This window comes from Talpa europaea (assembly GCF_964194135.1).
Source record: "Talpa europaea genome assembly, chromosome: 12".
Lineage (NCBI taxonomy): Eukaryota > Metazoa > Chordata > Mammalia > Eulipotyphla > Talpidae > Talpa > Talpa europaea.
Window position 1 is genome coordinate 5,882,201 of NC_140079.1, and position 10,661 is coordinate 5,892,861.

At 52.5% G+C, this 10,661-nt stretch overlaps 1 protein-coding gene across 2 annotated transcripts in view; it reads left to right on the top strand.

Annotated features, from left to right (window-relative positions):
- The window catches only part of LOC311182543 (olfactory receptor 7G3-like), a gene marked incomplete at both ends in the record, with an annotated part of 735,701 nt that extends 726,087 nt beyond the window's left edge, over positions 1 to 9,614 (top strand). Inside the window, one exon of one of the 2 annotated variants that reach the window (XM_084251412.1) lies at positions 9,561 to 9,614. In XM_084251412.1, the coding sequence (XP_084107538.1) occupies positions 9,561 to 9,614 (54 nt within the window). Of the gene's footprint in view, positions 1 to 8,675 lie in introns of those variants that run through there. The other variant, XM_084251411.1, reaches the window with a different exon arrangement.
- Between the last annotated feature and the right edge of the window lie 1,047 nt (positions 9,615 to 10,661).

Genomic DNA, 10,661 nt, shown 5'->3' on the forward strand with positions numbered 1-10,661 from the left:
GAAGAGTGTCCCACATCCACAAAGGCGACGCAGCCATGGCCCCGCCTCAGGGAGAAACAGACCCTGGCTAGTGAGCGCACGAGGCAGGACCCAAATCACGGAGAGCGGAGTCCGCTTGTCCTGCTTTTAAAGAAAGCGGGGTCACCCTGCCCTTCCTCTCCCATCCTGCAGATGCCTGTCCTAGCGTGCAGGCAGCTTCACCTCCTTCCAGACTAGTCTGGCTTTTTCTGATCCTTTTCTATGGCTCCTCTGCAGGAGAAGTGTTAGACTGGGGGAGGCTTTCAGGCCTCAGTGGCCCTGCTTTGGGCCATCCCTGTTGGGCTGGGCATTCACGCGTGATGGGGGGACTTCGGGTGCTGGATTTGGAAACTTCCTTCCCCTTTTCTTTGCTGTGCACGAAAATTCCTTTCCATGAAAGGTCTTACCTGCTAGAGAGTTTTGTCTTGATGAGGTGGGTGGCAGAACCTATTTAGAAGAGGCGGGTGTGGGGGTTTCTGGGGCGCCCTCACCATGCTCTGTAACACCTGCAGAATGACAAAGGCAAATATCTGTTTCCATAGCGGGTGAGAAAACAAAGGAATGTTCTTGTAAAAACTGCTGGACTCTGAGAAGCAAGCGAGGCGGCTGAGGGTACAAGGGAAGGGGAGAGAGGACGGGCCAAAGGGGAAAATGTCAGGGACTAATGGGTGTGATGACGGAAAGTTCTAGAAAATAGCTTGAGGGTACAAAGGTGCTGTTACAGCGTGACCTGGGGGTCTGAGGAGGGTTATTAGACGACGACCTGAAGGGGGTGACACAGCGGGCGCTGCGAGCGGAGTGAACCACGAAGGCCCGACTCTGAAAATGTGTGTTCTTTTGAGCAACGTTAACGGGACCCATGGGAGGGTGGAGGGGGGGTTGACGCTGAAACCCCAGCCTGTGTTTGTCATGGTTGTGGGAGGATCCGCCTCTAGGTCTGAGGAAACTGTGCCTGCTGGGAAGTGGGCGAGGGAGGCGGCGACTAAACAAACAAATAAAAACTGCGGGGCCGGAACGCCTGAGGGAGAGTCAGACAGAAAGACCCGCAGGGCAGGTGCATGCTTGGCCAACACGGTGGGGACCAGGAGGAACAGTCTTAGCCACGGCTTCAAAGAGAAAAGTCGTGGATGGAATAAAATGATCCCACACAGCTAGAGCAGGCGGTGACTGCCGTGGGCCCGGGGCGGGGAGTCTCACAGGGGAGCCGAGATGATGCTCTCTGGGGTGCTGGCGGGTACCTGGAATATTCTGGTTAAATATGAACTGGAACCTTGTGATGCAAATGCACAGGCTGTTTCATTATTAAGTTAAATACACAGTGATCAAATACTAGTATTTTTAAAATCTCTCTTCTCTGCTGTTCTGTTTTCTCTGTTCTGCTTTCCATCTCTTAGAATTAGCAGCAGGTGACGGAAGACGCCACGGAGCCCCTCCGCTGTGCTGTGTATCTATTTGTGTTTTCTGCACCATGGTTCCCCGTGGTAGAGCATCTGAGCCCCCTCAGGTGCAGGCCCCATAAGTCTGCCCCCACCACAGCCCCATGAGTGTCGCCACAGTCCCTGGTGGCCTTCCCTCCCCTGTTTTGACTCCTCGCCCTCCACCACTCCGGGCCTCTGCCCTGGGGTTTGCCCGCAGGTGAACAGAGCGTCGCCCCGTGGGGGAGGCAGCCGCTGTCGTGAGCACGAGGGCGCCTCCCTGTGCGCTGCAGCTGCGTGAACTAAGGGGGCCACCCAGGGTCGCCATCAGACCAAGGCGGACGCCGAGAGTGTCCTCCCAGGGCAGCCCCGGCCCTGCGGCTGCAGATCTGCTCTGGTGCCGGCGAGTTTCACATTCAAATCCTTCCCCGGAGGCTCAGCCACGAGGGAGTGACCGGGCGGCTGTGACTTGATGGCCGAGAGGCCGGCACCGCTGAGGCAGCTGTCCCACAGCAGGGGGTCCGTCCAGAGGCCTCTGGACCCAGCAGGTGGCAAGATGTGCTGTCACAGGACCACCCCGGCTAGCTGGGAACAGGCCCAGGTGTTCCTGCAGCTTCCAGCCCGTCCTGCAGACAGAGCTCCCCCCAGGAGTAGACATTCCCCGGGCTACCCCAGGCTCGTGGACCCTGGAGACTCTGGACTCCAGGCAGGGCAGGCACAGGGATTTCTTGGATGCGCTAAAGGTAGCCAAAATGACCCTGGGGCACTGCTGTCTGTGCTTCAAGAAGAAAGGACACAGGTAGCAAGTCCACGTGTGTTACACGCACCGAGACGCATTTCAGGATTATAAAGCATTCCACGCGCCAGTGCGCTTAGACAAGAGGTTGGGACTGGAGTCCTCAAAAATTCTGCCAAATGATGATTCATATTCTTTACTAATAAACAATGACCAAATCTTTCTTGAGTCCAAATCTTTCCTTAGGTGCCACCGATGTGCCAGAGATGGCACAGGGGCACGCCAGCCTGATTGGTATGTTTCTAATTCCAGCATGGTGTTCAAAAGTGAACCCCTGGCCTGCTGTTCAGATCCCACCAATGGGTTCTCACATGGCCCTGGGCCCTGCAGCTGTGCTGGGCATGGGGTGCAGGGGCCTGAGATTCTCACTGCACCTAAAAGGCTTCAACCAGGCCAGACGCTCAAGCAGACAGAGCAGTTGCTACCATAGTTGGAGTCTAAAAATAGTTCGCCACCGGGCCTCCCTGGTAGCACAGAGGTTTAGTCTCAGTACTATCAAGCTATCACCAGCCACTGCAGCACGAGTTCGATCCCCAGCCAGGGAGTTACTCACATGGAGCAGCAGACCCCTCCTGTCTCCCCACTGCTCCCCTCAGCAGTGGAATTCACTCAGTCTGCCTGTTCTGCTCCCCACTCTGTCTCTGTTGGATCCTCTGGCCTCTACCCAGCTCTTATAAGCATAAATAAATAAAATAAATCTTTAAAAAAGAAATAGTTCACCCCCTCAACAGAAAGGAAGATAAAAGCTATATGATTATATCAATAGCTGCCAAGAAAGCATCTGATCAGATTCAACATCCATTAGTTACGAAAACCCTCCAAAACTGGGGCTAAATGGAACATAATAAAAATTACGTGTGACAAGCCCACGACCCACATCACTCTCCATGGTGAAAACTGCAAGCTTTCCCCTGGCAGCTTGTCCAAGACAGTCAGGTCTCTTCCTCCGCTAGTATTCAACAAAGGGAGCACCGGCAGGCCCGGCTAGAGCAGGCAGGCAAGGAAAAGCGAGAAACACAATCCAAATTGGAAAAGCAGCAGCGGCCACTAGTTAGATAACATGACAGGATCCGCGGAGAAGCCTAGAGAGACACTGCAGAATAATTGAAACAAAAGAGCCGGTTCGGCAGAGTGGCCGCTCACAAAGTCCCTGCACAGAAACCAGGCGCTTCCCGCGCGCTAACAGCGAGCGGAGGAAGAGGTGAAGGAAATGATCCATTTACAACCACAGCAACAAGTGAAACTCCAGGAGTGAACCCGCAAAAGGAGGGGAGGCCCTGGACACAGAACTGCAGACGTGGCTAACCCGAGACCCGACGGGCTGGAAGGACAGTGGCCGCCGAACGGCCTCCTACCCGGAGCAACCTACGGAGTCACCGCGGTCCCAAGAAAAACGCTCGTGACATTCTTCACAGAACAGAACAATCGTTCCTGACGCTCATGTGGTGCCACAAAAGGCCCAGAAGAGCCAGTGCCAGCCTGGCGAGCCCGGAAACAGTGCTGCCAGTCAGGGGGAGGGCGCTGGTGGGGCTAAGGGGGGTCGGCTGGTTCACGGTGAAAGACCTGGGCGCTGCGGTGGGGGAGGGTGGGGTGACGGGCCGTGGGGGGTGTGAGTCTTCCCCTGAGTCATGGACGTGTGAAGTAAGTGCATACTAGATGGTATCGCCATTAAAAAAATAAAATAAAGACAACTGTGATAAAAAATAAAAATACAAACCATTCACCACACGGATGGGCCTAGAGGCGGTGATGCTGAGTGAGATGAGCCCGCAGAGGGACGTGCTGTGAGTCCACTCGCTTGTGAACTATCAAGCAAAGGGAAAAAAGGAACAAATCAGTAACAAACCCTCAGACTCCAACGACAGAGTGACGGCTGGTGGGGGGCTGGGGGTGGGCAGACGTGATGATCGGTTGGTGGTGGACGCTGCCGGGACGCTTGATCACGGGTGTGGTGAGAGGACACGTGTGCTGGACACAGAGAACACACTCCAGGGCCGAAGCAGCACCCACAGGCCTGAGCGTGGGGTGAGGTGGCCTGGCGGCCTCAGCAGCCCTGGCAGGCGTCCCCACCTCAGAGCAGGCCAGCCCAGCGCTCTGGCAGTGAGGCAGCCCCCAGCCCCGCGTCTCCTGGTTCCGGGCTGTTGGGAGCAGTGTCAGGCCCTGCTGAGGGAGCCCTGTAGCAACTGAGGCCTGGGAGGAAGGCCTGTGGCCCCCTGGGCTGCTGCGGCAGGTCTGAGGCCTGGCCTTCCCTGCAGCCACCCAGACCCGTGCCAGCCCACAGCAGGCCCCCTGTATCGCCACACTAGGCCCCACTGAAGGGTGTGGGTGCAGTGCGCCTCTGCCCCCTCAGGCTGCTCTAACCTCTGCTCCCCCGGGCCTATGACCAGAAGCCGGCCCATCCTCAGCGCAGGGACATTTTCCAGGTTGACTCTCCCTCTCTTGAAACAAGACTTGACTTAGCTCCATGGTATCTTCCAACCATGAAGTGTAGAGAGTCACGATGCAGCCACCAGGGATTCGTCCACAGAGAACATGTCTGTGTCACTCTGAGCCCCAGAGAACCGTGGTCATGGGGAGATGAGGCTTTGCTTCCGAGACACATTCACAAAGGTGCTGCATTTCCCTCAAGGCCAAATCAATAGAGATAAAAGTGCTCCCAAGAAGGAGGAGGTTTGTGGGGGGGGGGGGGGCGGAGCCTTGGTGCCCCTGGCTGCCTTCCTGCAGAGAGAATCCGCACACAGGCGGTGTTCTGCAGGTGGTCCTTTGCCCGAGTGGGCTGCATGTCAGAGGAGCAATTTATGTGATGAGGAACAATAAGAAATGGTTCTGCTGGGCTTGATAAGCCATAAATACCTGCCTAGACGCCTCCCCATCACTTACTGACCGCTGCCAGGAGCCCACACCTGAGCTCCCACAGACGTGACTTTGTGATGCCCTGTGCCTTCCCGATGGCCTGTCTGCAGTGCCCAGGGCAGGGCAGTGCCGCTCCTGGAGCAGTGACAGCCCAGTGAGTCGGCTCCCGGAGTGACTGCCCTGCTGCAGAAGGATGGAAAGCAGTGGGGGAGGCAGGAGCACCTTCTCTCTTCAGGAAACCAGTGACCTTTTTGCGAAACCAGTGACCTTTTCGCTATTACTGGGAATTGCCGTGAGCACAGGTATGTGGTTTTCTTCAGGCTTTCCAGACCACTGCCAGCACCTCCTCGTTCTCCAGGGCACAGTTCTCGAGGTGGGCCTCTGGAGCAGACCACCCGTGCGCCCTGGGAGCTTGTCAGAAACCCACTTCTCAACCCCGACCAATGTCCGCTGCCAGAAACTCTGGGGGTGGGCCCAACAGTCTGTTCCAGAAAAACACCTGCTTCTCCTCCACTCCCAACTGTGGTTCGATTTCTATACATTGTATATTTCTAGAGGTTGTAGATACCTTTTGAGTCCACAGATAAGGACTGGATGAGCACTCTGCCAGGAGTGCTGTGCTTTTCCAGTACCATTGAGAATGGACCTTTTTTACCCTCTAAACTACCCTACTGACGGTTTGCAGGGACATAGAAAGCTGATGATGTTAGTATAATTGTGTCTCAGGTTGACTTTCCTTAGTTTTGTAAACAGACAATCTTAAGAGCAACTGATAGTGACCATTTTTCAATTGTATCACTTTTTTATTGCAGCAACACTGTATTTCTGGCTCAGTTCTATTCCATTGCTCTGGGGGCCTGTTTTTATTCCAATGCCATAGTGTTTTGATTACTACTGCTTTGCACTGCTGTTTGACGTGTGGGAATGTGGTATCCAGCTTCTTTTTTGTTAGGGTTGTTGTGGCTGACCAGGGTCTTTTGTGTTGCCATATAAATTTGAGAAATGTTTGCTCTATTTTCTTTGAAGAATGCCATGAAAATTTTAACTGACTTGCGTTGAATCTGTATTGGCATTTTAACATTGTTACTTCCAGTCCATAAGCAAGGGCTATCTCTCCATTGCTCGGGTCTTCCATTTCTTTTAATAAAACCTCACAGTTGTTTTTTTTTTTTTAAATCATATAGGTCTTTCACTTGCCTTGCTAGGTTTATTCCAAGGTATTTAATTTTGCAGTGATTGTAAAGAGACTGTTTTCTTGATTTCTTTTTCCTCTAGTCTGTTTGCATACAGGAACACAACATACATTGTTTTTATTTTGTAGCCTGCCATTTTACTGTACTTATTTTTTCCAATAGTTTTTATTGGGTCTTTAGGGTTTTTAATGTATATTATCATGGTATCTGAACACAGTGATGCTTTATTTTTTTTTCCAATTTGGATTCCTTTCATATATTTTTCTTGCCTAATAAGACTAAGATTTCTAATACTATGCTCAACAATAGGGGTGAGAATGGGTATCCTTTTCTTGTGCCTGATCTTAGAGGAAACGCTTGGTTTTCACCAGTGAGTATTATCCTCATTTTGTGCAGAATTTTACCATAAATGGATGTTGGTGCTTGTCAAATGCTTCCTCCACACCTATTGAGAGGATCATATGGTTTTGTCATGACTTTTGCTGATGCAGTGGATGACATTAATTCATTTGTTTATGCTGAGCCATTTCTATATCCTTGGAATAAATCCACTGGGTCATGGTGTGTGACTTTTGGCATTAGGGTAAAAACAGACCTTTGTCCACTTTTGGCATCAGGGTGATCCTGGCCTCATAAAATGGATTTGGAAGCATTTCCTCTTCTTCAATTTCTGGGAAGTCACTGAGTATAAGATTAGGTAATAGCTCATCTTTAAGGGTTTGGTAGAAGTCACTGGGAAACTATTTCTGGGTTTTTACTTTTGGGGGAGACTTGATTATTGTTGCAATTTCTTGCTTATAATTGGTTTATTCAGGTTTTCTTGTTCTTCCTGATTCAATCCTGGAAGTTTGTATAGTTCTAACATGTTTATTTTTTCTAGGTTATCTAATATATTGGCATAAAGATATTCATAGTAGCCTCTATTGATCCTCTGTATATCAGAGATGTCTGTTAAAAGTTCATTTCTAATTCTACTTATTGGAATTTTCTTCCCTTTATCCTTAATGACAGGGAGGGCAGTACCTGCCCAGGCATGGCAGGGAAAAATCTAAAAATCGCATTTTTAGAATTCTAATGAACTTAAAGGGGTTGGCACTCCAGAAGTGAAAGATGGATGAGGTGCTTAGTAAGAGCGCAGGTTGGGCATGTAACCAGCGTGCATAGGTGTTTAAGGAGAGAAAGCCACAGACTAATTGCCCTTATGGACACTGAGCCAAAGTCCTCAGATGAAAGCACCTTCCAGAGCAGATCTGGGCTTGCCCGGGAGCCAGTGTGCGCTTCACCCAGGACCACTTTAGACTGAATTCCAGTGACTTGGGGTTTGCAGGTGAGTGTCACTGGGGGGGACCTCAGCTGCCGTGCTGTGTGGGTTTTCTCACAATATTTCACCCACAGATTTTCTTCCTTTTCTCTTTCTTATACTGTGACATGATCTGAAAGTGCTACTTAAATTTTGTTTATTTGGATGTCATTTCAGATTTACTGAAAAGTTGAAAGAACACTAAACAGTTTCCTTAGGTATCCTTTAACGGACATCCCAAGTGTTAACATTTTATTGTACTAAAATTTTTCTTTATGCACTTTTCTCTCTCCCTTTCCTGTGTGTGTGAGTGATTTTTTTGAATCATTTGAGAGTAAGTTGTGTTGCAGACATGGGAACTCTGCCTCTACATCTCTAGTATCCCCCAGAACAAGGCCATTGTCTCACATAACCACACACAATGACCAAAATCAGGGAATTAACACTGATGCTACGTCATGATCAAATTTACAGAACTCGTCCTTAGACAATTATCCTAACGATTCATCTAAAGCAAAAGAAACCGAAGATTATGTGTTACCTTCGGTTGACTCGTCTCTTTAGCCTGGGTTCATCCGGAACACCCTCAGTAACCGGCGCTGGCGTTTCTCAGGGCCCAGGGCTGTGGCAACACAACGTCCTTCCATTTTCGTCCTTCTGGTGCCCCCTGGGGCCGCGTGGAAGTCCTGCATCTTTTGAAGGCCTCCCTCAGCAGGGAAGTTCTGTCCTTCTTCACGCCCCCAGCCGGGGCACAGCATGCGGATCTGCCCCATTTATAGGCTCCCAGAACACTCCACAGGGTTGTCAGGAGATGGGTGGGCGCTTTAGGCAGGCAGCCCGGATGCTAGAGCTTCGTTGTGTGGAATTGCATTTTGATTTTGTCGTAAAATCGGTTCTTACAATTGGGGGTTGGGATGAGATAATTCACTTTTTTTAGGATTTAACTTATGACTGAAAGGAGAACTGACTCTTAGACCAAATGGCTAACTTCCCAGACAACCCGCAGGACGAGCAGGGCCAGCTCTCTTGCTGGCGGGATGGAGCCGGTTCCCTGACAGCTCACGCTGGGTCCTCTCTTCCTTCACAGGTACAGCAGCTCCATGGACGTGCGAAACCAAAGCAGACTTTTAGGATTCATCCTCCTCAGGTTCTCTGGGGACGCAGAACTGCAGCCCCTCCTATTTGGGCTGCTCCTGGCCATGTACCTGGTCACTGTGCTTGGGAACCTGCTCATCATCCTGGCCATTGGCTCCGACCCCCACCTGCACACCCCCATGTACTTCTTCCTGTCCAACCTGTCCTTTGTGGACATCTGCTTTAGCACCACCATAGTCCCCCAGATGCTGGCGAGCATCCACGCGGAGAACAAAGCCATCTCCCGCAGGGGCTGCCTCACGCAGGTCTATTTTTCCATGTTTTTCCCTGTCCTGGACACGCTGCTCCTGACCATCATGGCCTATGACCGGTTCGTGGCCATCTGCCACCCCCTGCACTACATGGTCATCATGAACCCCCGCGTCTGTGGCCTCCTGGTCTTTGTTACCTGGCTCGTGGGCATCATGACCGCCTTCCTTCACCTCTCTCTGATGATGCCCCTGGACTTCTGTGGCGCCCTCGAAGTGCCTCATTTCTTCTGTGAGCTGACGCACATCCTCAGGCTCGCCTGCGCAGACACCGGCCTGAACGACGCGCTGATTTACTTTATGACGGCTCTGCTGGGTGTCCTGCCCCTCGTCGTGATCCTCTTTTCCTACTCGAGAATCGCGTCCTCATTAAGGAAGATCACCTCGTCTGCAGGGAAGCAAAAGGCACTTTCTACCTGTGGGTCTCACCTGTCGGTGGTCTCCTTATTCTACGGGACAGGGGTTGGGGTGCACTTCACTTCCGCCGTCTCTCACTCCCCCGGGAGCATCTCGGTGGCCTCCGTGATGTACGCGGTGGTCACCCCCATGCTGAACCCCTTCATCTACAGCCTGAGGAACAAGGATGTGAAGGGGGCCCTGGGGAGGCTCCGCAGCAGAGCAACCTCCTGTCTGTGACGGAGCCGCGGGCCCCGGACGAAACGAGGGTGGCTGCTCCTGGGACATGCGTTAGCCTGAAGGTCTTACTCCCGGAATAGTCAAGCCATTTTGTTCTCCCTGCCTCCATCTCCGCCTTGTCTGGCTCCCACTTTTCAATCCTTTTAAACAACGAACAGCCCCAGGCTCTCTGTGATGACTTTTCTGCTCTCTCTGTGGTCCAGAAGCTGTGCTCGGGTTTTCTTCTGTCCGCACTGTGAGTTCCACCCGGGGGCTTGGAGCATCCGCTACGGCTCTGTAGATAACGGATGGTTCCCCGAACCAGGGCTGTGTGTTTGGTGTGGGTTTGTGCTGCTTGCGTGCATGTGGTTGGATCATGGACGGTGGCTTGTTTGTCCTGGCTAGAGGGGGTTGGAACGTGCATGAAAACACAGCTGCTGTGTGAGGAGCGGGTGAGCTGCGCTCCCTGCGCTCCACGCCCGTGTGGTCGTCCTGAGAGGAGCAATCACTCTCTCCATTCTCCAAGTGAGGAAACGGAGGCCCTAAAGGCCAAAAACCTTTCTAAAGTTGCAGCGGAAACAAGTGGCAAAACGGAATTCAAACCCTGACCCACAATCCATGTTCTTGTTAGTGGGCAGAATGAGGGGCACCCCAGGACCCCACCCCTGCCCGCCCTAAACGGGTTCTGCCACCCCCACCCCCCCACGAAGACAAAGCAGACGCTGGCGCATGAGGCCTTCAGGGGAAAGGAACCATCGCACAACGAGTGTGTGGCGGACAGAGGAGAAGGAAGAGTTTCCAGATGCGGCTCCCAAAGTTCCAGCCCCGCACGGGCGAGGCCCGGCCAGCAGGGCTCACCCAGGGCAGGGCCGCTGAGGCCCGGAAGCCTCACGAGTCTGAAGCATCCTCTGGGGGGGCCCTGGGAAGGGGCGGAGGGGCCGGGCGAGTCTGGAGGAAAGGCACAGAGAGTCCAAGCCAACCAAGGCAAAGGCCGCCACATCAGCCGCCCCACGGGCCTCTCGCCCACGTCTCTTTCCGTGTCCCCCAAGTACCTGGTACAGCCCCGGG